Here is a 26,779-nt window from a genome sequence, read left to right as displayed (position 1 = left end):
GTGCAGCATTACACAATGTTCAGTACTCTTAATTTCCTCTTCTTGTTTGTTGTTCCATTGTCTACTCATTTCAGTAAAACTTATTAAAGGTCAATTCAATGAAACAATAACCAATGTGGCTGTCTGTTGTTGCATTCTAACTATAGGTATAAACCACGAATACTAGAAAAATACTGGTATGATGGATCATAAACATAAACAAATGACTTTTTGGCGCGAAAGTAAACAAAACCCCTATACTAATAGCATTAATTAACATTTGGTATTGTTTACTTTCGGGCCAAAAACGTCATTTGTTTATGTTTATGATCCATACCGGGTCTTTCTAGTATTCGTGGTATAAACCTTATCAATTGTTTGGATTATTAACACTTGTATGATCACCTGTTTTTTAGTTCCCTTTATTATACCTTTGACTATTCAATGATTTCACCAAACTTGCTCAATCTATTTGAAAAATATTACTTATTGGAATTATATTTAATTATCTGTTGTTATTAATACTTTGAGAGTATTTTGATTCCAGTTACATACTGAAATTTTTTGGGCATTATTAATTTTAGTGAATTTCCCATATAGGGAATAAGCTATTACCGTAGGTCTCATGGTAAGACTTGGACCCGTGACTGATTTACTTTTCCATTTTGATGTCCCTAGAAGCCAAAAACACCATCCGTTCAAATTCATATATATATGTCCGTTAGCATGATAACTCAAGCAAAAATGATCCAATGATCCAAGTTATGTATCAAAAGATAGAGCAGAATTTATTACACTTGTTGTAAAACACTTCTCCATAACTTTGCAGAAATATTAGAATATGATTATTTCTTAATATGATGTGAAATGTTTTTTTTTTACTAAAATGGTTCAAGAAACCATTAGAATGTATTAAGTTTTTTTTAATTAGATTTGGAAGAGTATGTGTATTCCTACTGCCATATAAATAACATATATATAAGCTTCCAACCATTGATACAGTGCATATATATATTTTTTTTCTCTCTATATCTTTATTTTTAGGCACCAAGTTTGGAAGCAGAGTAGAATATGATCCTCTACCAGGTCGACTGAGAAACAAATTTGACTTTTCCGTCAAAATAAAAACTGTTTCCACAGAAGGCATCATACTATATGTCCATGATCAGAAACACATTGATTTCATAGCACTGTACCTTAAGGATGGAAGGGTAAGCTTGTAAGGAGAAAGTTAATATAGTTAATCTATATTATTGATATGCAACATGAAACTTTTTAAACAATAAGGATTTTTTGTTTTAAGATTCAACCCTACATATTATTATTTACACAAGTTAATTATTTATAGAGAATATCTCTCGATATCCTAAGATCGCTGATGTCATTGTTTTAGTTGAACATTTTTTGTTGAAGTTTGGAAATTGTTTACATTTGTAAAATCAAGCAAAAATTTTATCATAAAAGCCAACCTACTTAGCTTTGGCTCTTGCTGAAAAAGTAACAGAGACCATAAAAATAAACCTATAAGTTAATTGAATAAATGTGTTTCAAGTACAGTCCAATTTTAAGTGTGGCATTTCAATTTCCAAGTCCTTTACCAAACTGATTCTTTGGAGTTTCAACTGTATCCTAGTTCTAGTTTAGTGCACTGACGTAATATACTCCTATATTTCACAGAGTTTATGCTAATCTTAAAGATTTCAATTTTTCTTCCTGTCACTCAGGTCCACTACGGCTACAACTGTGGGTCCGGCGCAGCGCTGCTTGAGAGCGACAACCCTGTCAATGACGGAGAATGGCACTCGATACGCATCTCACGCACGCAAACCAATGGCAAGCTGTACATCGACGACTTCCTTGTACGCGAGGGAGAGTCCAAGGGAAGCACAAAGACTATCAACGTCCTTCCTCCCGTCTATCTAGGAGGCATTGACCCCAAGATCTCTGATAACACCAAGACTAACCTTAAGGTAAAGTGTCTGAGACTAGAGGATTTACAGAAACAAGGCGAGTTCCTTACAATACAATTTATGCACAATTTAAGCAGGTCGGTTCTAAATGCAGATGATGTTTGTTAGGAAATGATTTTTGTTTTTCTAATAAATCGAGTTTACCGAGGTTCATAGCTTAAACTTGGTGTGGTTAGATGTTTTTCAGTAGGGGTGTGCGAATAGTGATTTTCAACCTCGAGCCGAGCCGAGCCGAGCTTTTTAAAAAATTTTCGAGCTCGAGCTTTTTCGAGCCGAGCTTTTCCTAGCGTCACCTTATCTAAATTATTAAACTTTTTTTCTTAAAACAGTGCATAATAATAATAATAATGTTCAGTCAATTTTTAAATAAACACAATGTTATTTTAATATGTTTAAAAACATTGAGAATTGTCAAGACATCAAATAGTAGATAATCACGATAAGAACTGAACTGAACTAAATTAAGATGCAAGAAATAAAACAATAAAAGGATATCGATTGAAGGGCTGAAGAGATATGCAGTGCAGACAGAGACAATCAGATTGTCTTTCATAACAGAGCAGCAACGCGACATTGAATGACGACAAAACAACTAGCAAGTCGATTACATAATGTATATTTGTAACTACTATGAATATCTAATTCTATTTTGTATAAATAAATACAAAATAAATTGAAAAACACATGATTATTCTTGTTGTTTTCATTGCACAAAATATTTTTGTTTCATGAATTGTATTAATAAAAAAAACATGGTTGGTTTGGATCCAAAAAGGTGGAGAGACAAGTAAAAAGTAAACTTATATATTTAAAAAATATAATTGACATATAGAGAAAATAGACCAAAACACTAAAATTAATAGAATAACACACAAAGTAAACAAGAAATGAAATAAAGAACACGATGATTTAATACTGTCACTAAATTTTGTTATCTAGAAGGGTCGGCGAACTAATCAATAAATAGCAAAAACCAGTTTCCTCCCCTTCACACAGTCTCACCGCCCCCCTCCCCCCCTAAGCCGGGAGGCCCAACACTTTGTCCTTGAAACACCCTAGCCTCTGAAACAATAAACCCTTACACCCGCCCGCGTTGCTGTTTTGACAACAGGTTTATGAATGCGATCACTATTTTTCATTTTCCAGAATTAACTATCAATTATTATTATTTGCAAGTTACAAATAGGAAACTACATCACATTATGATATTCAATGATCCATGAATTATCAAAAATTAATAATTCATTAATTATTTTGATAATACACAGCATTCATTACAGCACGCACCACTTATTGATATATATATAATCATCAAAGTAACTGTTATTTTGTACAAAATAAAATAGGTACAAAATTGTGTGGCCAGTCAAACTTTATAAACAAAAATTTTATTCTATAAAATATAGATGGTAAATAGGGGTTGGTTTAAAGGAAATAAAATACAAAACAGATTAATTAATTATTTTGATAAACATAAGAAAGGTTATGGGATTGATTGAACTAAAATAACCGCAGGGAAACTTATAAGTAGAAAAGTCGTCAACCACAATCTGTTTAATCAGTACGTTGTTAGAGAGAGAGAGAGAGAGAGCAGAGAGAGGGAGAGAGGGGGAGAGAGAGAGAAAGAGAGATAGCAGATAGGGGCTTTTGATAAGGAATCTGAAAAAGTAAACAAACAAGGAACAACGGCACGACGATACTCGTTTACAGCCTTATTGTGTCGCCCACTACATTTGCACTTGTGACCACATTTTGTTTCTTCCTTATCTTTCATCCGTCCCAAAATAGAATTCCTGAAATAGTTTGTTGGTATAATCTCCCCTCCCACACAAGGCAAAGGCGCAGTGCTCAGTGCGCACTGTAGGTTGCCACGGTAACCGTATGTCGTCATAGCGACGAGCCAATCACGCACTCGCACTGCGTTGTATATTACGATACGAATAGCTGTCAGCTGTGTTAGAAAGACACCGCGATAGGTGGTAGTTTGTCTCTTTCCTGTTTCCTATCTCCTCAAAATTACGATCGATAATCATTGCGTCTTGATTGAGCTGAGGTTCGTGCTTATCAAACCTCGAATGCATGAACAACGTAGAATTGTGATAACATTGTTTTCAATTACGACCCAAATTAAGTGTTTTTTTTTAGTTTTGACAGTATTAAAAGCTCGGCTCGAACTTCGAGCTTTTTCAAAATGCCTCGAGCCGAGCCGAATAATGAAAAGCTCGACCAAAAAGCTCGAAGATTCGAGTACTCGCACACCCCTATTTTTCAGTTTGAATGTCTTATTTAGTTATTTAAAGTTCAAGTTAAATATTATCTCAAAGTTGGATTTCTGTGTTACTTTTAACAATTTTAGTAATGGTGGCCATAGCTTGCAATTTTTTCCACTAGGAGCGTTTGGACAGTTGGTGGTGATTTCCAATTGGCTTTCTTTATTTTTGCGTAAATGCATTGTCTCATCCTATTGTAGGCTGGGCACTCTGTAATGATGTGCCCTATTGTTTCACGTTGTCTTAGTTAACATTTGATGATTACAGGGTCTGAACCATACATTTGAAGGTTGCTTGAAGGACTTCAGCTTAAACGACAAACCAATTACATCTCCGTCCAAACCCATCGGAGTCATCCCCTGCTCGGACAATGTTGAGGTGGGAGCCTTCTTCTCACCCGAGGGTGGCTACATCAAATTCTGTAAGTTTTCATCACTTTTTGTAAACAAAATAACAAAGTCTTGTCTACTTTTTTCCTGCTTTACATTGGTGTTACCATTCCAGCTGACAAGTTCCGAGTTGGAGTGGAGATTGACATCAAGCTTGAGATCAAACCTCGTGACCTGTCTGGAATGTTAGTCTCTGTGCATTCCAAAAAGGACTACCTGTTGCTGCAGATGATTGATGGGACAATACGCTTCAGTGTGGACAACGGCAAAGGGGAGATCTGGGCAGCGTACAAGCCACCTACCCCTCACTACTTCTGTGATGGGCAATGGCACAATATACAGGGTGAGTTGTAACAACATTTAGAATACTCAGTAACCCAGCTATAATATCCACCTTGAATTATAGTGGTTTGGTTGGAAGTTTTTGAAATAACATTTTCAAATTATATCTTATATCAAAACAGATGACCATAAAATCTTAACACAAACACATGGTATAATTTTAAAACATGTTCTTCAAAATGTTTATGGAAAAATGGTTTGTTGCAGCTGTGAAGTCAAAGAACGTTGTTAGTTTATCAGTTGACAAGACCTTTGTGGAACCTGGTATTGGAACATCAAGTTCAACGGATACTAAACATCCGCTGTACATCGGAGGGCATCCGATCAAGAGCAAAGGACTGCGTGGGTTGTTGACCAACGCTCAGTACGTCGGGTGTATACGCAATTTGGAGATCAACGGACGGCAAGAGGCTCTCAACCGACTGCCTACGTACGGCAATGTCACTCAGTCTGTCTGTCCCACAATATAAACATCACACTCAAGAGAGAAAGAACATGTTTGCTGACTTCAGAACCTGAGGAAATGTTGCGATGGGGGAATGAATATTCAGAAAATATAAAATCTACAGATACAGTCAGATTTATTTGCCCTTTCATCTGTTGTGAGGTCAAATTTTAAAATCATGTAACCTTTCATATATTTACTATCTCACCGACGCAAAAATTTGTTGTGTGAAACTTTTTAAGCTGAACTAACCTTATTAAATATCTGCCTGAATTAAGTATTTTTTATTGTTAGCAACGATATTGCAATGCTTCAAAGTGCGGATGATTTAGAACCTAACTACATTGTTTGTTCATCCAATCATCCTAATATGTGTCTTTTGAATAATCCTCTGAATTGTAAATAATCTTGGCGTTCATTACCTTATGACGCAATTACCCTTTTTTATTATTACGAGATACTTGATATATTATGTAGGAAAGTAATATAAACCTCTAGACTTTCCTAAATTTTTGAAGTTATTAAACTTAGTTTTTTATCTCCTTTCTTACCCTATTACCTTATTATTATTTGCTTTATTTAGTTTATCTTTTTGCAACACCTTAATCACTTTAATTGATTATCATAGTTTGTTTATTCAATAAATAATATTGGCCTGAAAGTGTGTATGTTTGTTTTTCAATTTAAGCATACTTGACATACAAGAAATATTTTATCTTTTATCTAAACCCAGATGCCATTAGGCTATCAAATAACAATGCGATCAAAAAAAAGGTCGAAGTTAAATAGTAACAAGACGATGATATAAACTGTTACCTCATACAAAAAATGTAAAAAATACCAACAGCGTGGAAACAAAAATACTGTAAAAGAAAAACTTAATTAGAACATAGCAACTTCGTCTGGTAATCCATTTTGATGAAATAGTTGATTGTTGAAATCATAAATTTAGCTGCATTCCATGCCGCAAAGAGTTGTAGCTGTAATATTATACGTGTGCTTAGGCTACATTAAAATAAATGTATTATTACTATTAACCCATTGACACTAGAATTAGACGGACGATGCATTGATCCGCACCCATAACCGACTTGTATTTCATTGCTTTAGTGAGAGCTCAGCATTTACCTTGGAGGTTTGTGTGTCTTCGCCGCATTCCAATCCGTCCACTATTATACATAAGTTACTTAATCCTAGATTAGATTGATACATTGTAACTTAAAGCTATTTATCTTTTCTTATTTTTCTTCAGGCCTTGATATATCTCGTTTGGCTTCCATCCCAAATTGTCTTCTTTCTCCTACCAGGTGTTCTAGCTGACTCCATTTCTGTACTTCCAAACTTCTCTGATACAATGCTCCACATATAGATCTTATCCGATTTCTGGTATACCTTAAACTCCACTTTGGGTTGCTAGATAGATCCATCTCACTTTTATGGAGCATTTCTCCTAATTTACATGCGCAATTCCATCCTTTACGACTTTTTGTGATGATTTATTACTAATTGTTTCTTAGTTTCAGCAGTTTCCATGTTCTAATCTGTCTTTTATACCTCATCAAACATTCCTGTTATTCAATTACTGTTTGATGGTTGTATTTCTCAATCTAATTAATTTTTTTAGTCTATATAAACTGCCTTTAAATTTTATTGTATGTTAATGACTAAATGATAAAATAATTGTTTTTTCGCCACACTATGATGTTTTTGGCTGTATTACACGTTAATTGGTGGCTGAAAGTTACGTTTTGCTGGTCATGCCAGCTGTCATTGTAATTTGGGGACCGAGCAGGTTTTTACATCCCGGGGCCGCAAAGTCAGCTGTCCGCCTGCATATAAATTACACAAACAGTATCCATTATAGCATTGAAATAGAATTGTTTTATTTTCACCGTTGCCACTGTTTATTATTATTTTAGCTGATTCCTGAAATTACTTCTTCACATTAACCTTAAAGTTGTGTTGACTATCAGTTTTCATTATTATTATTGTGAATAGTAGTAGTGTGGTGAAAAATAGTGTTCGTACTATGGACCTAGTGTTTACTTGCAGTATTTTTACCTCCACATCTGGTTGCAAAATATTAACTGTAGAATACATGTGGATATACATACTTATTGAGGATGTTAAAATGATTGACATCAAGTAGAATAATAACTATCATTTCATAATCAGGATTCAAAACATGTTTGATTTAGTTTGGAAAAGTGGTTTATTTGCACAGCTTGTACAATAACAATATTATAACAAAAACATTAAAACATATAATTTAAAGACAAATAATATAAAATAGCTGCAGACACAATGACAACATAATCAATAAATAAAATAGCTTTTATATTTTATGGATGAAATAAAACCAAGAAAGCTATGGACAAGTACACTGGTACAAACACATAACAGAAAACATTGAATATTAATAAAAAATAAATTAAATAATACCATTCTAAGCAACCCTGTAAACATTGATAAGGTTTTTCTGGGATTTCCTTTTAACACATTACACTCATACTATTGAGAAACTAAAACACAAATTTGAAATGGCTTTTCAAATTCTAAAATTCGAATGGTAATAATTGTGACAGATTCCTCTCATAATACTACAAAATACATTTTACAGTAAGAAAATGAACAATTCCTTACCACACCCTTAAATTTTTTAAAATTACACTTTTGAAAAGCACAATATTCCATAAAATTGTACATTACAGCAATGCAAATGCTTTAGATGTTTAATTTTATTTTCAGTCTGGAGGTTGTCAGATCATTCTGAATTTCAATTTCACAAAACATGAAAAATTTAGATGGTTAATTTATTAGTTGAAGTTTAGTATTATAAAAGCCATTTTAAACGGCTCATTATTAAGGAGTTAATAGCTGGTGATCTTTCATGGACATCATCTAATCCTCCTGGTTAGTTTAAAGAAAGCATTTAAATTTTGCTTTACAAATTCTGGACAATTTTTACGTGGTGGTTCATGCATTAACTGCTACTCCTCACATATACTTAATTTCAAATTTCATCCTAATCTTTTTTTTGAAAAAGCCTTTAGAAGTTAACTTTAATGAGTGCCTTTGATACAGATATTTATGCCTTTATACTGCACAATTAGAACTACTCAAGGCAATTGATTTTAGCAAATTTCCCAAATAGCGAATAAGCTTTTTTTTATTTGTAAACTTTTTAGAACACTGTATTAAGGAGTTAGGATAAATTGACACGCTTTGCTGTTTTAGTTAAGTTATTCAAATATCTGAATGCCTTTATCTGAATTAACAAATGATCCAACCTTTACCAATATTTTTCAAAATTTCAATATAAAAAAATTAGCCCTCAACAAATTAGTTTCAAAAATTACTGAGATACCAATTTTGACTGCCAAAGGTTTTTTCTATCAGTACAACATTTTGTATTTGTCTTTGACAAACATATAATATGAAATTTTAAGTTTGGTCTGAGACAATTCTTTTCTAATAACATCTTTTTATATTATTAATACGCTACATTAAACATTTAACCCCACATATTTTATACCAAAATGTTCGTCTAGGTGTGCAGATTTGCAAACTGACCTTAAATTTTTGAAAAAGTCCCTTGGGCTCTACCCCAGGGGCTTTTAAAGTTCCCATGTTATCTTTATGAAGAACATATTTGTATATATTATGATCAGCTGGACAATTTAATTGCTGTTAATATTTTAGTTGCATTAATTTAAAGAAACGTGTCCTACGAACATTTACTGACTTGGTTCAAATGGAATATTTACTATTTGAATTTGGGTTGACGTAAATATTACAATGGACAAAAGCGATTAAGCCTGGACAATTTACTATATACTAAAAATTAATAATTATAAACAAAAAAAAAACTGAATTAACAATGTGCTGCATTTCTTGACCAAGAATTGAAAGAGCCGATTTGCAAACTATGGAAACATGGGAAAGTCATAGAACACCACCAAGTAGAAGAAATAGAAATAATGTTGTTTTCAGAATTTATAATCGTTATTATGGACAACCTAATTCAGCTATGAGTGGGGAACATTTGTAGAAAACACTAAAAAACATTAAGATCAGCTTTTGAAAAATGATAAGATATTTAAGCCCCCCACACACTACCAGACCAGACCGTCTGGCTGCAAACAGACCGTCTTGGACGGCTCTACACACTCCCAGACCAGACATTCCAACATTCGTAATTGAGACACTGTGTTGAGAACTCCAACAAATGGATGAAGACTGTCTCGATGGTCGGCCATCTGACAGACAGCGCTACACACTCACAGACCAGACAAAAATAGTGGTGGGGGAACCTCAGACCGTCTGTGGTCTGAGGGTTGCAACCATCAGACACGCAGACAGTCTGGTCCGAGAAAATCGGTCTGCAGACAGCCCCACACACGATAAGACAAGTGCCAGACGCCAGACCAGACGGTCTGGTCGGTAGTGTGTGGGGGGCTTTACAATAAATATTGATTACATCGAACTGATAAGTACATTGTGAGTATTTCTATAATCTTTGAGTCAACTCTTTTAAAGTCATCTGAAATTATGACTGTTATTCGTTTTAAAATAACGCCTGTAATACTTCGCAATTGCTCAAATTCGAGCAACAGGTACAGTAGTATGATTTACAAAGATACATAGATAGAATCATTTTAATGCAAGCAAAAAATAATTGACTCCCGGAAACTTTTGATTAATCATGTTAGGCCTATGTATCACAATAAACTTCAAAATGTATAGTAGGCCTACTATATTATATACAAATTAATAAATTACTTTTATAGAAATTATTTTGCCAGTTTTCGATAAAAAAATAGGGCACCTTTAAGGAAACATCAATCCCACCTGTTCCCATTTTTCAACTGGTATTTCTCGCCTTAGTCTTGTTTTTTTGTTTGGTTTTGGAAATACTTTGTAGCCAGAGCTATACAGGAACTCAAAGCTCCTGACAAGATGAAGTTAGTCAGCAGAATTTTGTCAGCGGAGTCCATGGAAATGGTAAAAACACGAGCTGGAATGATAAAAAAGAGTGTTAAGAACATTCAAAATTTACCTCAACTTTATAGCTTGTTTCAAGACGGTAAAATAAATTTCATACCTACGGTATACTAGTTTCAAGTCCATGCTCCACAATACAAAAGCAAAGGATCTTTTTGTAGGCTAAGTTGATTCCTAGGTCTTTCACTTTAAACATACTTGTGATATAAAACTTGGGATGCCTTAAGCAAGTCAAATTGAAACATTATGTAAACACTTTAATCAAGCGTTCCTACACACTTTCTACAAGGATCTCAGAACGTAACCTTGACTTGACACGTTTCCCAGGTATTATTCCACAGAAATTATCCCACAGAAATTACAGGATGCTTCCTTAAATTTTGATGTCACAGATTTTGTTTATTTTTCAGTTTAATTTGTAAGTATTTATTGAAATGTAAACCCAACATATTTATCAAAAATATTACAGGGTACAGTAGAACGCTAATCATTCATTCAAACTATCCCAATTACCAATTAGCTAAAAAAAATTTAACCCTTTGCGGTTGAATGGCGAGTATAGGTTGCCGGTTGCCATTTTCCTGACTGCTCAAATGGCAAACTATACTTGCCGAAAAATGGAAAAAATTTGACCTCAACGTGTTAAAAACATAAATCTACAAAAAAAAGATTTGTAAAATTACACAAAATCATTATTTAAGTTTAAGGCAGAAGGTGTATCATAGACAAAATCTTGAACATCCTATGCGATCTTGTAGACATAACCATAATGCAAAATCTCTTGCGGTAATAAAAACTTAAGCATCTTTCTCTGGAATTGTGACAAAAACATTAATTTTTCCATCGCAAAATCTTTTCAGTGGTCTTCTGCGATCGTGATGCTGGCATTCTTGGGCTCGATTTTTTACTTAATACCTGATTACTCAATCTTATGGGCTAGGCTCGGCATAACTTTAAAACCGATCCGATCACATACTTCTACTACACAACTTATATACAGTAGAACACATAGTATAGGGAATTTAATCGAAAACAAATTTTCTCTATTTATTTATTATTAATTGAAAATGCATAGAGTATGCCTACAAAAGAGTGAAGTATTTCTATAAAGTACCCCTGGTTCTAGCAACAATTCAACTGTATGAATTTTTACTTTCTCCCCCTATACCATAGTATATGGAGAAAGTATTGTTTTCGTCAAAATTTTTGAGTTTGAGTTTTGAGTGGATATATTCGTTTTGGGTCCCCCTGGACCCAAAAAAGTGGTCTTCGAAGTGATGTCTGTGTGTGTGTGTGTGTGTGTGTGTGTGTGTGTGTGTGTGTGTCTGTGTGTCTGGATGTGTACAGAGCTAGAGACTACACCTGTGGTCCGATTTCGATGAAATTTGGTATGTAGGTTCTAATCCATGGTATCTCCAGGCGTTTTTTTCATTTTTTTGAAATTTTGATTTTTAATGGGGATTTTTCCATAAAAACCCATGAAAAACCGGAAAAATCGGATTTTCTCAAAAATGGCCCGAACGATTTTGATACAAATTTAGTATGTTGTAGCCCTTTAAATTCTGAACAAAATGGTACAAATCCCATTTCTGTAAAAATTACGGTTCAAAAGTTATGGTAAATTATGTTATTTTCCCATAAAAACCCCATAAAATAACAAAAAATAGGATTTTAGACAAAAATCCGGTTTTGATTTAACATTGTATGTTATGGTCCTTACAATTGTGATAGTTTTTTTTCATTTTTTAGAAATTTTTATTTTTAATGGGGATTTTCCCATAAAACCCCATAAAATAACGGAAAAATAGGATTTTCCCAAAAATGTAAATTATGTTATTTTCCCATAAAAACCCCATAAAATAACAAAAAATAGGATTTTAGACAAAAATCCGGTTTTGATTTAACATTGTATGTTATGGTCCTTACAATTGTGATAGTTTTTTTTCATTTTTTAGAAATTTTTATTTTTAATGGGGATTTTCCCATAAAACCCCATAAAATAACGGAAAAATAGGATTTTCCCAAAAATGGCCTGAACAATTTTGATAAAAATTTAGTATGTTATAGTCCTTTATATTCTGAAGAAAATTGTACAAATCCCATTTCTGTAAAAATTACGGTTCAAAAGTTATTGTAAATTATGTTATTTCCCCATAAAACCCCATAAAATAACGGAAAATCAGATTTTTCCAAAATTGGCTCGAACGATTTTGATAAAAATTTAGTATGTTATAGTCCTTTAAATTCTGAAGAAAATTGTACAAATCCAATTTCCGTATATTTACTCTCACCGCTTACACATGATAAAGGTTGTTGACAAGCTTATGGGAGAAAGTATGTGTCAGAATGCTGATACCGTTTATTTTATTAGCCTAGTTATATTTAAATGCGGTACAGTCCCGATTGATTTGAATGATTGGAGTTTCACTGTAGCCTACTTTTAAACTTACCCAGGGGTGCCCACAAGGGGGGGCTGTGACGCAGACTGCGTCATTGAAATTCTTGGGGGGGGGGCTCAAAAAATTCAAATTGGGGGGGGGGGGGTGGCTAAAGCTAATTGCAACAGTGTTCAACGTGACGACAATCCAAAATATATTACGAAGTCGCCGGATAGAAAGTGGATTAATTAATGACAATAGTTATATTATTGAATTCAATTAGTTAAAATAGGATTTTAGGATAGTTTAGGATTCGTGTAGAAAGTTATTATTCAAGATTAGCAAGACGTGAGATCTAAGAGGGAGCGCACTGAATGGCTCAACTGCTGTGATAAAGATAACGCATGGTACAGACACGTCCAGCTACACCGCGACTTAGCCCAGAACGCTTTGTTGACATAAAGCTAGTAAAAAAAAGCTACAATACTTTGCACTACTGTGTAGATACTAGATTACCTGAGTTAATAGTGAGGGGAAGTAATGAAAAATACGGTTAAAACAATATAGTATATAGTATAAAAACAGAATGATGACAAACCCGTTAAAACGCTGTAAACAGCCATTAACGTTACGATTTGCATTCTTATAAACGAAATTCAATTTTGCACAATCATTATTATTGTGCAATAACATTATTATTTTAAAAATTTTCAAATCATTTATCTTGGTTCAGTTGTACAAACGACAACGTTTAAAATTATAGCTATCTCAAACTCAACTAATAACTAGCAGAACACTGCATTGCTATAAATAACGTAAATATTAAAGGAACCTTTAGAAAGTGTTATAAGGTACTGCTCATGATGGACATATAGGCTACCGAGGTGCTGTATCACAACATAGAAATTGATAGATAAGGCCTGATAAAAAAGTGTAAAATTGTATTTAGAGATAACTAAAACACTCTTAAAAAAGAATGTAACGAGAACAATCTTGTTATTCTTTTTCTTTGTTCTTCTGTTCTTTAATAGGTATTTACTCAGGGGAGGTATAGAAGAGGCTACGATGACAGCTGTGGGATTCTTATTAGCTGAAAGAACGCCATTACCGTAACAAAACGATTTGTAGGCATCGGCCTCGATGGTCCAACCGTTAGCGTGGCGGGCTGATATACTGAAGGTCCCGGGTTCGAATCCCGCTGGTAGCATTTACTATTTGTCCAAGATTTTTTTTATTATCAGCAAGTTTGGTTGGTTTGGTTCGGTTATGACAGTTTAATTTTATTATTAAGTCATTATAAAATTTTAATTGAGCAATTTCTAGTTTTATTTAATAAACAGAATTATTTTTTCTATCACTAAACTTTTGTTATATTATTTCATTATCAGCAAGTTTGGTTAGTTTGGTTAGGTTATGATAGTTTAATTTTACAATTAAAAAATAATAAAATTTAATTTGAGGCATTTATAATTTTATTTTATGACCAGAACAAACTATTTTTGCGATTAGTAAACCTTCATTGCCAAAGTGCTCTCTACTACAGCGCTGTTCACGGAGGAATTTTGAACTAAATGCCTCATTCGTACCTCCCCTAAGTCAGACCCTCTTTAATAGGTTTCTCTTCAATTCATACACAAATTCAACAAGTGCCATAGGCCTACTCATTGGCCAATCACAGCCTTACTAAAGTTACCATGGTTACTAATCAATCAATCACAGTTTACTAAGCATTATATTGTCATCATTCCCCAGCTGTTGTACAGTATCTGAAATCTGTTGTAACATAGCGCACAGCAGACAGAAGTGTAAAACGGAGCAGACGATTGTTGGCGCAAGCGTTGTTTCCATTTTATTTTCATCAAAGGAGCTGTGATGTTTTTAAAGGGAGGGAGAGGGGATCGTTATATCAAGAGAAAGACGCTGACAATTCGTTAAGCTACCAAACAATTTTGAAGATTTTTCAAATTCATAAAACAAAATGGCGGCCGTTTAAAATTTTGTTTCTTAAATAACTAGAAAACCGTTGATTTTACAAAAGTTTTAAACGGCCGCCATTTTGTTTTATGAACTTGAAAAATCTTCATAATTTTTTGGTAGCTTTGTCTAGTTGTCATAAATGTTTGTGCAAAGTTTCCATTTCGTATGTTTAACCTTTCTTTAAAAAAAATTAATAACTGAAAAAAACAAAATGGCGGCTGTGTGAGTAACTAAGGACTTCCGGACAATTTAAATATGATATTTAGGTATGTTTCTTACCCAGGAGCAATGCCCTAAAATATTGGTAGAGAGTTCCGGGACACCCTGTATATAGATTGGTTTGAATTTTAAATATATAAAAAAAATTATAAAACTTCTTCTCATTTGTTGTGTACATCATTTATGGTGGGGGGGGGGTTGTTGCTCAATGGGGGGGGGGTGCGTCATGAGTCTAGGGGGGGATGGGCACCCCTGACTTACCATCTTGTAGGTGGAAAGGGTCAATTAATTTGAAACTATTAGGAAATAGGTATCCGCCTCATTAAACCAAATACATACCATAACTTATGTATAGTACGGTAGGTACTGTAGTATTTTATTGCAGATAAAATAAGAGTATTTGTCTGCTAGTCATCTGTTTCCATAATCACACATATGTTTTCACAGGCATGACACGGTTAAACTTCAGTGAATGTTCATAAAAATTAAATTGTTCGGAGAAATTATAGATTTAAATTCATTTAATTGACAAAACTACTATTCAAGATGGGTGTTATTGACTATGTGATGAAAGTTTTGAAAATTATCTTCACCATTCCTGTCTATAATTTAAGGTACATACCTTCACGTCCACAGTTCATAAATGAATGGTCAAACCCACTACATGTTTCGCCTATACGTAGGCATTGTCAAGTGGTCCTTCAAGAACGTTTCGTCCATTGTAGACTCGTCAAAAAACATTTAAATACATACACAAAACACGATACATTGTACGAAACATTTAACACTTAGTAGGCCTACTATTTACCGGTCGCGGTAAAGTGTACTAAGTGTTAAATGTTTCGTACAATGTATCGTGTTTTGTGTATGTATTTAAATGTTTTTTGACGAGTCTACAATGGACGAAACGTTCTTGAAGGACCACTTGACAATGCCTACGTATAGGCGAAACATGTAGTGGGTTTGACCATTCATTTATGAACTGTGGACGTGAAGGTATGTACCTTAAATTATAGTCTAATCAACAGCTCAGGGGCTACACAATGAATTTTACCATTCCTGTATCTAAAAAAATATTTAATACTAATAAAACTCAAGTTACCAAGAAAGAGATGTAATTGATCTTCTCAATGCATTTTTTTACAACACTACTATTTAAAGATGTCCCCTTGGATAAATACAGATTTAACTTTATTTTAATACTTCTATAAAAATATGCCCTTACAAAATGACAAATCAAGCAAAATCATAGATAATTAACGACAAATTTCAAATTATAAGGGCATAAATTGCCTTTATCAGTATCACAGAGTCAATAAACTATCCTGATAATTAATTTACTTTTGTATTCTCATTCTGTTCTGTACGTTTATGTGTACATAGTACTTTCATTAACAATACGGTATTCAGAAATAATGTTGAGCTAGTGTACTATTTGAAATAAACTTTGCCTTTTGAAGATTCTCTCCTCTTCATATGTTTTTTCTTGAACAGTAAATATTTTGAAATATCAACTTACATGATGTTCCAAAAATAAACTTTGGTGCTGTGTACTAGCCTAAATATTGTTTAAGGTACAACTAACAACTCAATAGAGAAATTGACATTTCAAAAAATAAGTGCAATGACTTGTACCGTACCCATAGTTTTAGCTGTTAGTTAGCCATACGTAATAGTTTTTAGCCATACGTAATAGCTGACAGTTTAAGAAGAGATTATTAGGGCCTGTTATCAATGGTTAAACTGCGGTTTAATATGAAATATCATAGGAACTTTATGATGTCTCATATTACCATAGGTGTTTATACTTACTTAAGTGCCAAATAACAATTTAAAAGCAGTTTTATTGGTTTTTGCCGAGGAGGGAAGTGTATTAATGCTTTGTTTACAATATTTATGATAATTACGCTTCATATTCCATTTATCAAACTTAGCATAAAAAAAATCTAGCAATAAAAAATCTAGTTTAAACTCACTGAAGTTGGTGAATGCAGATATGAGCCAGGTGACTATACTGACAGAATCTGCGTTACGAGTGCTGAGGATCTCCCATAACTGTAGGGCCTTGCTGCTCAGTGACACCGGCGTGCACAGCGGCTGCAACGTAAATAAATCATTTGAATTATGTTTGCTTGGAATCAAATTTTGTCGGAAATAGAGTTTTGCAAATGTCTTGGGAACATGAGATAAAAACGGTCTTTATCAAAGTTAGGACTAGAAAATGTTCCCAACTAAATGTGCTGTGGGATTTTACCTGGGCACACCCCAAAACATATTTTGATTGGGACTTGAATGAATATGGAATTACCCTTTATTAAGTAATAATAATTACTTTTTTATTAACATTGATTAATTTATCAATAATAAAAAATATATCATTTTATTTTATTGTTTTACAATCTGGTAAAAATTGAACTCTTTGAAGTTGTAAACAACGCTTACTAACTTAAGTGTCTTTCTCTCAAAAAGTTAAAATAGGTGAAAATGCCATAAGTTACTTCCGGAATATTTTTTACTGAAAGATGTGACATTAGCAATGAAATAATATTAAATTCGCTAAAAGTACCCAAATAACAACAACAATGGTTAGAACTTAAAATACTTACAATGATAAAGGTCAACACTGATGGTGGGATAATTTTGGATGTAAATCCTAGAGTTAGAGCAAAGTATAAAAATGTCAGCAGATATGTTCTAGAATTTAGAGAATTTTTGTACTTCAAAACCAAAAATATTAAAATATATTCTTGAACAATAATTATGGGGTACTCCAGGTAATTCAAAACAGCATACTCGTTCACATAGTTGTAGCATGTAGTTGTGGTATAGCTGAAAATAAGACATAATTCTTAAATCTGTAACATTTGCTTGTAAAAAAATCCTAATCTTAACTAATAAAAAAAAACACAAAAACAGTTATTGATCAAAGACTGTGTCTTGCTTAATGACCTACCATCTTGGGCAATCAAATTTGTTCTACTATTGCACTTAAGTAGGTACACATTATTACCTGATTGATTTCAGAGCGTTATTGGTATTAATTAAAGCCAAAGCAAAACAGCAGAATTGAAAATGAAACCAATCAACCAAGTCAAAGAAATGTTTGAAAATCAGTTTGAATGTAGGCCAAACAATGTGACTTAATTCAATTAATATTGTTCCGCAGTTGATTTAAACAAACATCACTTTACTTTTTCACCAATACATTTTGAAATCATCCAATACTATTACTGTACTAACTACTAATCCTTATAACACAGCTGTTCATGAAATATAAATTGTGTCTAAAAAAACTAATTAGGCTACCGGTACTGTAATTTATTTCTTTGTATATTAGCTTTAATTCTCTTGTGCGTTTTAATGCGATGAAACTCCCCGTATCTGGTAAGTACCCGTAAGTTCAAGGTGGGGGAAATTGAAATGGGATCATCTCATAACTCCAAGGTTTCATAACTCCAAGTGATCATAACTCCAAAGTTTCATAAGTCCAAGAGATCATAACTCCAAATTATATTTAATCCAAAGTTTCAAAACTACAAGTACCCGAAAAGGGATAATTTCATTACTCCAAGAAAAATATAAGTGCAAGTGATCATAAATCCAAAGTTTCATAAGTCCAAGATATCATAACTCCAAAGTTTCATAAGTCCAAGTAAAAATTAAAGCAGAGTGTCATAACTCCAAAAGTTGAGTCGAGTCTCATATCTCCAAGTGGAATGTGTAGTACAGTCAGCGCCACAAGTTCCTGCGCTGTCCGCTCGGCTGTAATACTGTCAGCAGCCTTTGCCGCATCATTGTATCCATATACCTACCGTCGCCTGTCAAACGATTATGTAATTTTGTTATATACTTACAGATTAATTAATTGATATACTTCTTACTTCTATGCTAAAGGTGCTTTAACCTTTAACTACTCGCGCGGGTTTTACTAACGTATGCACTCGCGTGGGGTGTTTTTGACACCCCGTTATTACATATTTGTTATAATTAATTGTATTAACACTAATAATTGGTAAATAACATTTTTTGTTGTTATTTAAGTTTATTAAAACGTTTTTATTAGCTCGCTTTCTTGTCCGGTACAAATTTTGCAATCAATTTTATACTAACTTCCCGATGAGCTAGAGACTTGAAACTTGAAACATGCACAAATGGAAGACAATGCAATATAATATCATTTAATTTTCATATTTCCCTTGGGCTACGCCCCATGGGCTTGTTTTTATTTTACTGTATACTGTTTCCAATATGAAAGAGTTATTTATTTTAAGTTATACAATGTAAATAATATATTTCTTTTACCAACTGCAGTTTGTGTGTGTATTTGGTCAAGTTTTGCATATAAACCATTTGTTGTATTAAAAAATATGTATTTTGTCATTGAACTGTTTGATATTGAATAACTAGCATATGTACTACCCGGAAAATATATAATTTTTAAAAGATTATAATATGTCTGTGAATGGTAAAGGTATTATTTTTCCCTAAAATGTACTACTAAAAAAGCAGTTTTTAGGGGGGGGATCGTAATACACACAAGTTTTGTGCAAACAAATTTATTTATATGTCAAAAACACTTGTTTGTTATCGAAATAAATGTAAATAAAAAATGTCCTTTCATTACTTTTAGAGTCTTTCGCAAAAAGAACAACATTACCTTATACAGGAACTTGTACTTTTTACGAAACGTTAACACTCACGTGGGGAGTTGAAAACACCCTATACTTTGTAATACACATGTATTACCAAGTGAACACTAGAGATCGCACGGGGACTTTGGATGAGAAACGTTCCTGTGTTTCACAGTTTTAACTTTACATTTCAGGTAATTTACACTAAGTGTACAATGCAGTTGTCTGCTTGCAACATTGAGCAGATAGCAGACATAATAATCAAATAATTTCTAAAGTCAATGTTACATATGTTTCTCGTAAATGAAATGTATACTTGCAGTATCCAATCTCATTAGTATATATTTTGTTTCAAATGAATGCAATGTCTAATTTCGTTATTCAAAGTCAATTACAAGTCTGGTTCAATTAAATGTATTGTCTACCTCAAAGTATATATGTGTCATCTGGTTCTCATAAATTAAATGTCTATTTGCAGTAGCAGTATCCTAAATCAATAGTACGCCAGCTTCACAAAAATGAGAAATTTACTTGCAGTATCCAATTTCAATGGTCCATTTGGTTCACATAAATAAGATGCCTATTTGCAGCATTCAGTCAATGATACGTCGGGTTCACTTAAACGAATTGTTTACTTGAAGTATACAAACTCAATGGTACATATCGTTCACATAAATAAATTGTCTACTTGCAGGATCCAAAGAAATGGTTAATTTGATTCCCATAAACGGAGTGCCGATTCGCAGTATATTAAGTCAATGTTACGTCTGGTTCACGTCAATGGAATGTCTACTTGCAGCATCTAAACTCAGTGGTATCTTCGGTTCATATTAATGGAAGTCCTAATTATTGCAGTACCTATTCAAAGTCTGCATTATTTAATTGTAAGTCTAGTTCACTGAAATGGAAAGCCTACTTGGAATTGCAAGTTAAATGGAAATATAACTCAATGGTAGGCTTATATTTGGTTAAAATGTAATGGATATTTAGATTATTTAAAGTCAAAGGTGTTTCAGCCTTATTCTGGCGACCATAATTATTGGTTGTTTTCATTTTGTAGTAAATTATGCTCAATGATATTAATCTTATTGTTCTTCCCTTTTTCTGTGTCCTATACGGTAATGTACTTTTTAAACGATTCTTTGACTAACATATGTGGCAACTCTTGTTTATCTTTTTAGTCTTTAATGTAAAGCCATAACCGTTTACATTTAATTTGATTGTATTTATATGCAATATTTATATTTTAATTTATATTTATATTTATATTTTTTTTATTATATTTATATTTATAGGCCTTTCTTACTTAAATTTACATTTTTTAAACGGGCAGTTCAGAAGACGGGGCACGGAAGCCACGTCATGTTGGTAACATTGACAATTCGAAGTAAGCGGCAGGCAGGTTGCCAGTATGGATACTAAAAAAGTCCCACACGCCCCTGCTCGCCCCTCCACGCAACTCTCCATCAATTCCAGAACATGAAAGGATCCATAATGTCATATGGGTTCAAGTTATGACCAAATGTTACAGGACCACTTTTGTTAGCTGTATTGTTCTACACCTTTTAATTTTCTAACTCTTCTCTAGAGTCATTATTAAAAGAATTAATAAATACTAGTGTACATGTTGCTCGAATTCGAGCAATTGCAAATATTACAGAAGATATTTCAAAACGAATAACAGTCATATTTACAACGAATTTAAAAGAGTCAACTCAAAGATTACCGGTGTGTAACTCAGACTTTGTTTATCTTCGTTATTGATAAACCTAAAGCATTCGGGCCGGTTTTCTCCTTCTCAAAATGCCTCGCTGTACAGGCAACACAGGTCATTTATGGAGGGCCAATTGAGAACGAAAAGTCGTTTTGGGGTAGTGTGTGTGAAATGTGGGGGCATTTGTAACCTAATAGTTGAGATTGTCCAGGGTCAGGTGCTGACTGTGATGAGTTAAGTCTAAATACTCGCCACTGTTCTGTGAGCTGCGGTCGTTATCACGATTACGCCTCCTGTCTATATGTGTTGTTGTCGTCACGTCGGAGGCATATAAAAGAAAAAAAAACAACAAATAAACAAATGATAGCTACACAAAACAACGATAAATGTTACAATCGTACTAACACGATCCGTCATAGCTACACAAAACAACGATAAATAAATACACAAATTTAAGATACTGTACAACCATACTAACAAAATCCGTCTTGGAGGTTATGTTTACACAAACTCAAATAGTAAATAAATGTACTCGATGGGTTTCATTGAATTGAAAAATAAATAACAGCAATTAAATTAAACAGCTGACCAAAATGTAAACAATTATGTTCATCATAAGGATAACATGGGAACTTTCAAAGCCACTGGGGCAGAGCCAGTAAAAATGTAAGGCCAGTTTGCAAATCTACGCGACACGTTCTTTCCAATGAGATGTCAATGGATAAAATCGGTTAAGAAATGGCGGAGGAGTTCAACCGACAAAGTTTCATGTAGCGTATTAATTATATAGATTTTCGTAATGAGCGACATTTCCTACCTGTAGGCTAAACGAAACGTGATACGTATATCTATATAATTAATACGCGAACACGAAGTTTGTCGGTTGAACTCCTCCGTCATTTCTTAACCGATTTTATCCATTGACGTATCATTGGAAAGAGCGTGTCTCGTAGATTTGCAAACTGGCCTTGAACTGGATTTGAAAAAGTCCCTTGGGCTCTACCCCAGTGGCTTTGAAGGTTCCCATGTTATCCTTATGAAGATCATAATTGTTTAAATTTTGATCAGCTGTATAATTTAATTGCTGTCAATATTTAAACTGCATTTCAAAGAAAAGCGTCCTACAAAAATTAAATCTTTGAAAAATAAATCATTGAAAGAACCCATTTGCAAATTATTGAAACATTAAAAGTCATAGAACGCCCCCTAGTAGAAGAAATAGAGATAATATTTTTTTAAAGAATTAACTATCGTCATTAGCCTGTATAATGAAGAACACCTACAAGATTCAGATTCCTACAAACTATGAACGAGGATGTTAGCCGAAGTGCTACAAATTTTATTAGGAAACATGGACTTAACTTTGTAATCATTGCAGAGGAAAGCCCTCTAAAGCCAAATAAATCTGGTACGTCAATGACATTAATCTATGTTTTCATAAAAGTCAAGCAATTTTAATAATAGCCTATGAAAATATCCAAGAGCCCCTTACCAACATTTTACTGAAGGCTTTTAATTATTATTCATATGCTAAGGGAAACAAAAATCATCTGAACAACAGAAGGTCTTTAACTTTGCATTTCTCAGGTAAATATAATTAACGTTATTGCAACTAAACAAAAAATACACCAATTGAACAAATAAAATTGTGACAGACAATTTGATGAAAAATAAGTACGACAACGAATTTAACACAAACAAAAAACTAACATTTGGATTATGAGTTAAAATTCTGGTGACGCAATAACAACGATAAATATACAGAAAATCAAAACAAATATGAAGACTGGTACACAATCATCACATGTTTGATTTTCAGCGTGGGATGAATATAGATAAGTTCATATTTTATTTGGATTGTGGTCGAGTTTTGACCACTGGACGACATCAATTCTTATATTAAAGTACTTAACTCATTAAGGTACTTCAATAATACCTAAATGATAAATACCTTCTATTTAACTCAAATAAAACAATCTGGTATTAGGTATAGATGTATTTACTCAAAAACCTATTTCTATGATAATTTAGTCACGAAATCCAAATGTTTAGACCTATCTATAGATTATATCCGCTTGTTTGGATCATACAAGTCTAGATAGTATTTTTAAAATTTTTAATATGGTATTTTTTTATTACACCCATTATGCACTACAGACATTTTGCGTACAATTTACTTTGCTAACATACACTCTCATATTTGTTACGGAATAAAGATTTATGAGGGAACAAGTAATTGTAACTATAATCAAATTTTATATTTACAAATGAATGCTACAAGATGAAACCTTAACCTGGATTAATACTGTTTAAATTTTTTCCGAAAATAGGAGATGAAAAATAGTGGAAAAAAAGGCCCTACGACTTATTTGCGTTGTGCACCACGAATATTATGTAGACAAAATTTCGAAATTTCGTACATACAGCTTAAGAAGTTAAGACTAAATATTTTTCATAGTTTATACATTTTAAAACGTGAACTAATACTGTATTTCCTTAATATTGTTGTTGGAAGACGGCAATTGCTAAAATACTGTGCGCGTAAACTAATTCATTCACCTCATGGTGGTCATCTAAGTCGATTATTGGACAAACTAAAAGACTTACGAAAAAATGTTTGGAACAAAAATTGAAGAACATCTTATTATCTATACTTTTCTCGCTGAAAGTTTTCATCTGACCAAAAAATAAAAAAAATCCTCGCTCACTTACTTTTTCATGTTTACATTGAACAACCTTTTCACATTTTCCATTATTAAACATTAATCATCTGCACGAACTAAATTGTATTTATATAGTATTAAACATCAGTTTACGCAGAATTTAAATATGTAAATTTCATCCTCTCACTATTTGTATTACAATTTAGACGAACGTGCAAAGCGACAGGGAACGCACCACTTCGAATAATCTCGCCAACATCGGAAACTCTCTTCCAGCATGTGTGTGTGTAATGGGTGCGTGTGTGTGCGTACGTTATCGCTTCCTGCACAGACTGTACCCATTGTCACTTGGAGTTATGAAACTTGGTGTTATGAACCCTTGGAGTTATGAAACTTGGACTTGTGGTCCTTGCAAATCTGTACGTTTGGAGTTATGAAATTTTGTATTTTAATTTACTTGGTTTTATTTTAACTTGGACTTATGAATCTTGGAGTTATGAACGCTTGGAGTTATGAAACTTGGTCTTATGATATTTTGGTTTTAATTTACTTGGACATAATTTTACTTGGAGTTATGAAATGTTGTATTTAAAAGTACTTGGAGTTATGAAAACTTGGTTATGATCTTTCAATTGCTAATATACCAGTAGATAACTTAGTACAGGTAAAGAGAGGCATTATGTTACACAGGGTACGGTAATGAAATGCAAATGATCAAATTTCTATTTCCATTATTTAAAACCATATCAAATAATCTTTTGATTTACAACTATCTTAATTATTATGAAGATAACTTAAAATCTTAAATAAGGTTGAAATTAAACGAAAAATCATTTATTTACACAGGAAAAGTTAGGGCCACATGGCCCTTTCTTACACTTAACCTGTAAAATGTAAGGTTGCAAAAAGTATATAAACTATCAAAGGTGTTGTACAACATTTAGTCTAAGTTATGTCTGTTCAATACAACAGGACATTATTTGCAGAAGTTTACAAAAATATAAACAAAATAACTATTATTAACATTGTGGGTTTTCTCAGATCTGAGCTGCGCCCTGTAACGTCATAACTTAAGCATATATGTGTTGTAGTGCAACATTGTTACTGTATAATTAATGATTACATAGTGGGTAACTTGGTTATAATTCACTTTCCCCAACTCACCTAGAACGTCCTATAAGACGTTTTTAAACTGTTCCTAGACACCAACACTACAACTTTCTCAAATGACTTTTTGGTCGCCGAGACTTCCTGTAGACATCACACTTAGATTACTAGACAACACCCCTGAAAAACTTGCATAAACATCGTGACAGGGCAGTTTACTATACTAGACACCTAAACAAGATTACTAGGCCTAGACACCACGCCCAGATTACTAGACACCAAGCCTTATTTTCTAGACACCATACCTAGCCTATATTACTAGACACTACACCCAGATTACAGTTAGGTTAAGTTAATCAAGGTAATGGTGTCTAGTAATGGGATGGTGTCTAGTAATCTTGGTGTGGTGTCTAGTAATCTTGGTGAGGTGTCTACAGAAAGCCTCGGCGACAAAAAAGTAATCTAAGAAAGATGTAGTGTTGGTGTCTAGGAACAGTTTAAACACGTCTTATAGAACGTTTCTTATGAACGACAACCATACGAAGGTAGATATTTTACTTAAGCCAAGTAGGAATGGGGATGAGTGTAGGATGAAAAAATATATCACTTACCTAGCTGATAATCAACTAGCTGACAACAAAACTAAGTAATTACAGTTTTAAGAAGTGGAATTTAAACATGGCTAGAGGTAGGTATATTACAGTATTGCTATTTAGTTTGATTAATTTGATAAATGATTTGGGTCCATACTAACCTTGCTAATTCTAGAAGTAACCCATAAATGTTTATACCACTAGCAGATTTTAATCTGTGAATGCTAAGTATCTGTGGAAACTTGATAATCAAGCATGAAGAAATTGTGATAATACTTAAAAAATCTGAAAATAGTTTAAGAATATCCATAGTGAAGTATTTCTCAAGTACGCTATTAAAATGCGAAGGAGGCTACAGAAAACATTATTACAAAAGAGGATGTCCTCTAAATCCTACACTACAGGTACCCTGGTTCACCTTGAATATTGAATAGTAATAAAACCTATCTATAGCCTCTTAGCCTGGCAATTCAAAACTAGAATAAGGTTAGAACTAGCTTATTTTGACAGTCGTCGTTCCCTCCCTCAAGAGAATGCCCACGATCGCGAATATGTCGTCTGTATTCCAATTAGTAAAGATCAGCTGAGTTGGTGAATACAAAATAGCCTTTGGTGGGAAAAGTTATCTAAAAGACATACTGTACAAAATTTCATACATCCTCAACGAGTTAATTATGTGTTATTGCGCTGATTTACTGATTAGTACCATTATTACCACACTAAGTAATTATGCAGCCAATGTTAGACAAAATTAAGCATAAAGCTAGAATTAATAAGCATAAATAAGTTTAATTCAAGTACAATAATTTATTGTTATTGACAACATAGATTAAATATTTGCGAAATTTCGATGACTTCATTGCACTGCCAAGCATAAACGATGGACTAACCAACACGTTTTATCATAGACTAACCAACACTTTTATCTATGGTTTTATCCATGATAAAACTATCAAACTAATTGATAAAATCCCATTCTCTTACACCGACTGTAGCAATTAATTAATTGATAATTATTAAATTACAATGAAGTCAAACCAAAGTCGGATATCATAAGTTTTGTCTTTTCTCAAGTAGGCCTATTGTAAATTACCATTT

General features: G+C 33.2%; 2 protein-coding genes across 2 annotated transcripts in view; one reads left to right on the top strand and one right to left on the bottom strand.

Annotated features, from left to right (window-relative positions):
• LOC128996036 (laminin subunit alpha) overlaps positions 1–6,047 on the top strand; it is an 86,121-nt gene extending 80,074 nt beyond the window's left edge. The window contains exons 58-62 of the mRNA XM_054421159.1: positions 1,024–1,190; positions 1,704–1,949; positions 4,487–4,640; positions 4,724–4,951; positions 5,158–6,047. Of these exons, the coding sequence (XP_054277134.1) occupies positions 1,024–1,190; positions 1,704–1,949; positions 4,487–4,640; positions 4,724–4,951; positions 5,158–5,420 (1,058 nt within the window). The 3' untranslated portion in view covers positions 5,421–6,047. The remainder of the gene's footprint in view (positions 1–1,023; positions 1,191–1,703; positions 1,950–4,486; positions 4,641–4,723; positions 4,952–5,157) is intronic.
• A 1,547-nt stretch (positions 6,048–7,594) lies between these two features.
• On the bottom strand, positions 7,595–26,200 carry LOC128994458 (solute carrier family 66 member 3). The gene is made up of 4 exons (XM_054419034.1): positions 25,843–26,200; positions 17,580–17,802; positions 16,950–17,070; positions 7,595–10,412 (listed from the first exon to the last, which is right to left on the bottom strand). Exons 1-4 carry the CDS (start codon positions 25,989–25,991, stop codon positions 10,279–10,281), a joined length of 627 nt encoding a protein of 208 aa, XP_054275009.1. The 5' UTR covers positions 25,992–26,200; the 3' UTR covers positions 7,595–10,278.
• Positions 26,201–26,779: the final 579 nt, after the last annotated feature.

The sequence above is a fragment of the Macrosteles quadrilineatus genome, unplaced genomic scaffold, assembly GCF_028750875.1.
Source record: "Macrosteles quadrilineatus isolate MER2022 unplaced genomic scaffold, UCM_ALF_1.0 Scaffold_5__1_contigs__length_97177068, whole genome shotgun sequence".
Classification (NCBI taxonomy): Eukaryota; Metazoa; Arthropoda; class Insecta; order Hemiptera; family Cicadellidae; genus Macrosteles; species Macrosteles quadrilineatus.
The sequence above is the reverse complement of the archived record's forward strand: the minus strand, read 5'-3'. Positions and strand labels throughout refer to the sequence as shown.

Bases quoted from the DNA above. Each gene is read 5' to 3' on its own strand.
- LOC128994458 (XM_054419034.1), bottom strand. From the start codon at position 25,991: ATGGATATTCTTAAACTATTTTCAGATTTTTTAAGTATTATCACAATT. The intron at 17,803-25,842 runs GTTAGTATGGAC...TCTTATTTTCAG, and splicing joins TTACTTCTAGAATTAGCAAG to CTATACCACAACTACATGCT. The intron at 17,071-17,579 runs GTAAGTATTTTA...TTTACGTTGCAG, and splicing joins CAGTGTTGACCTTTATCATT to CCGCTGTGCACGCCGGTGTC.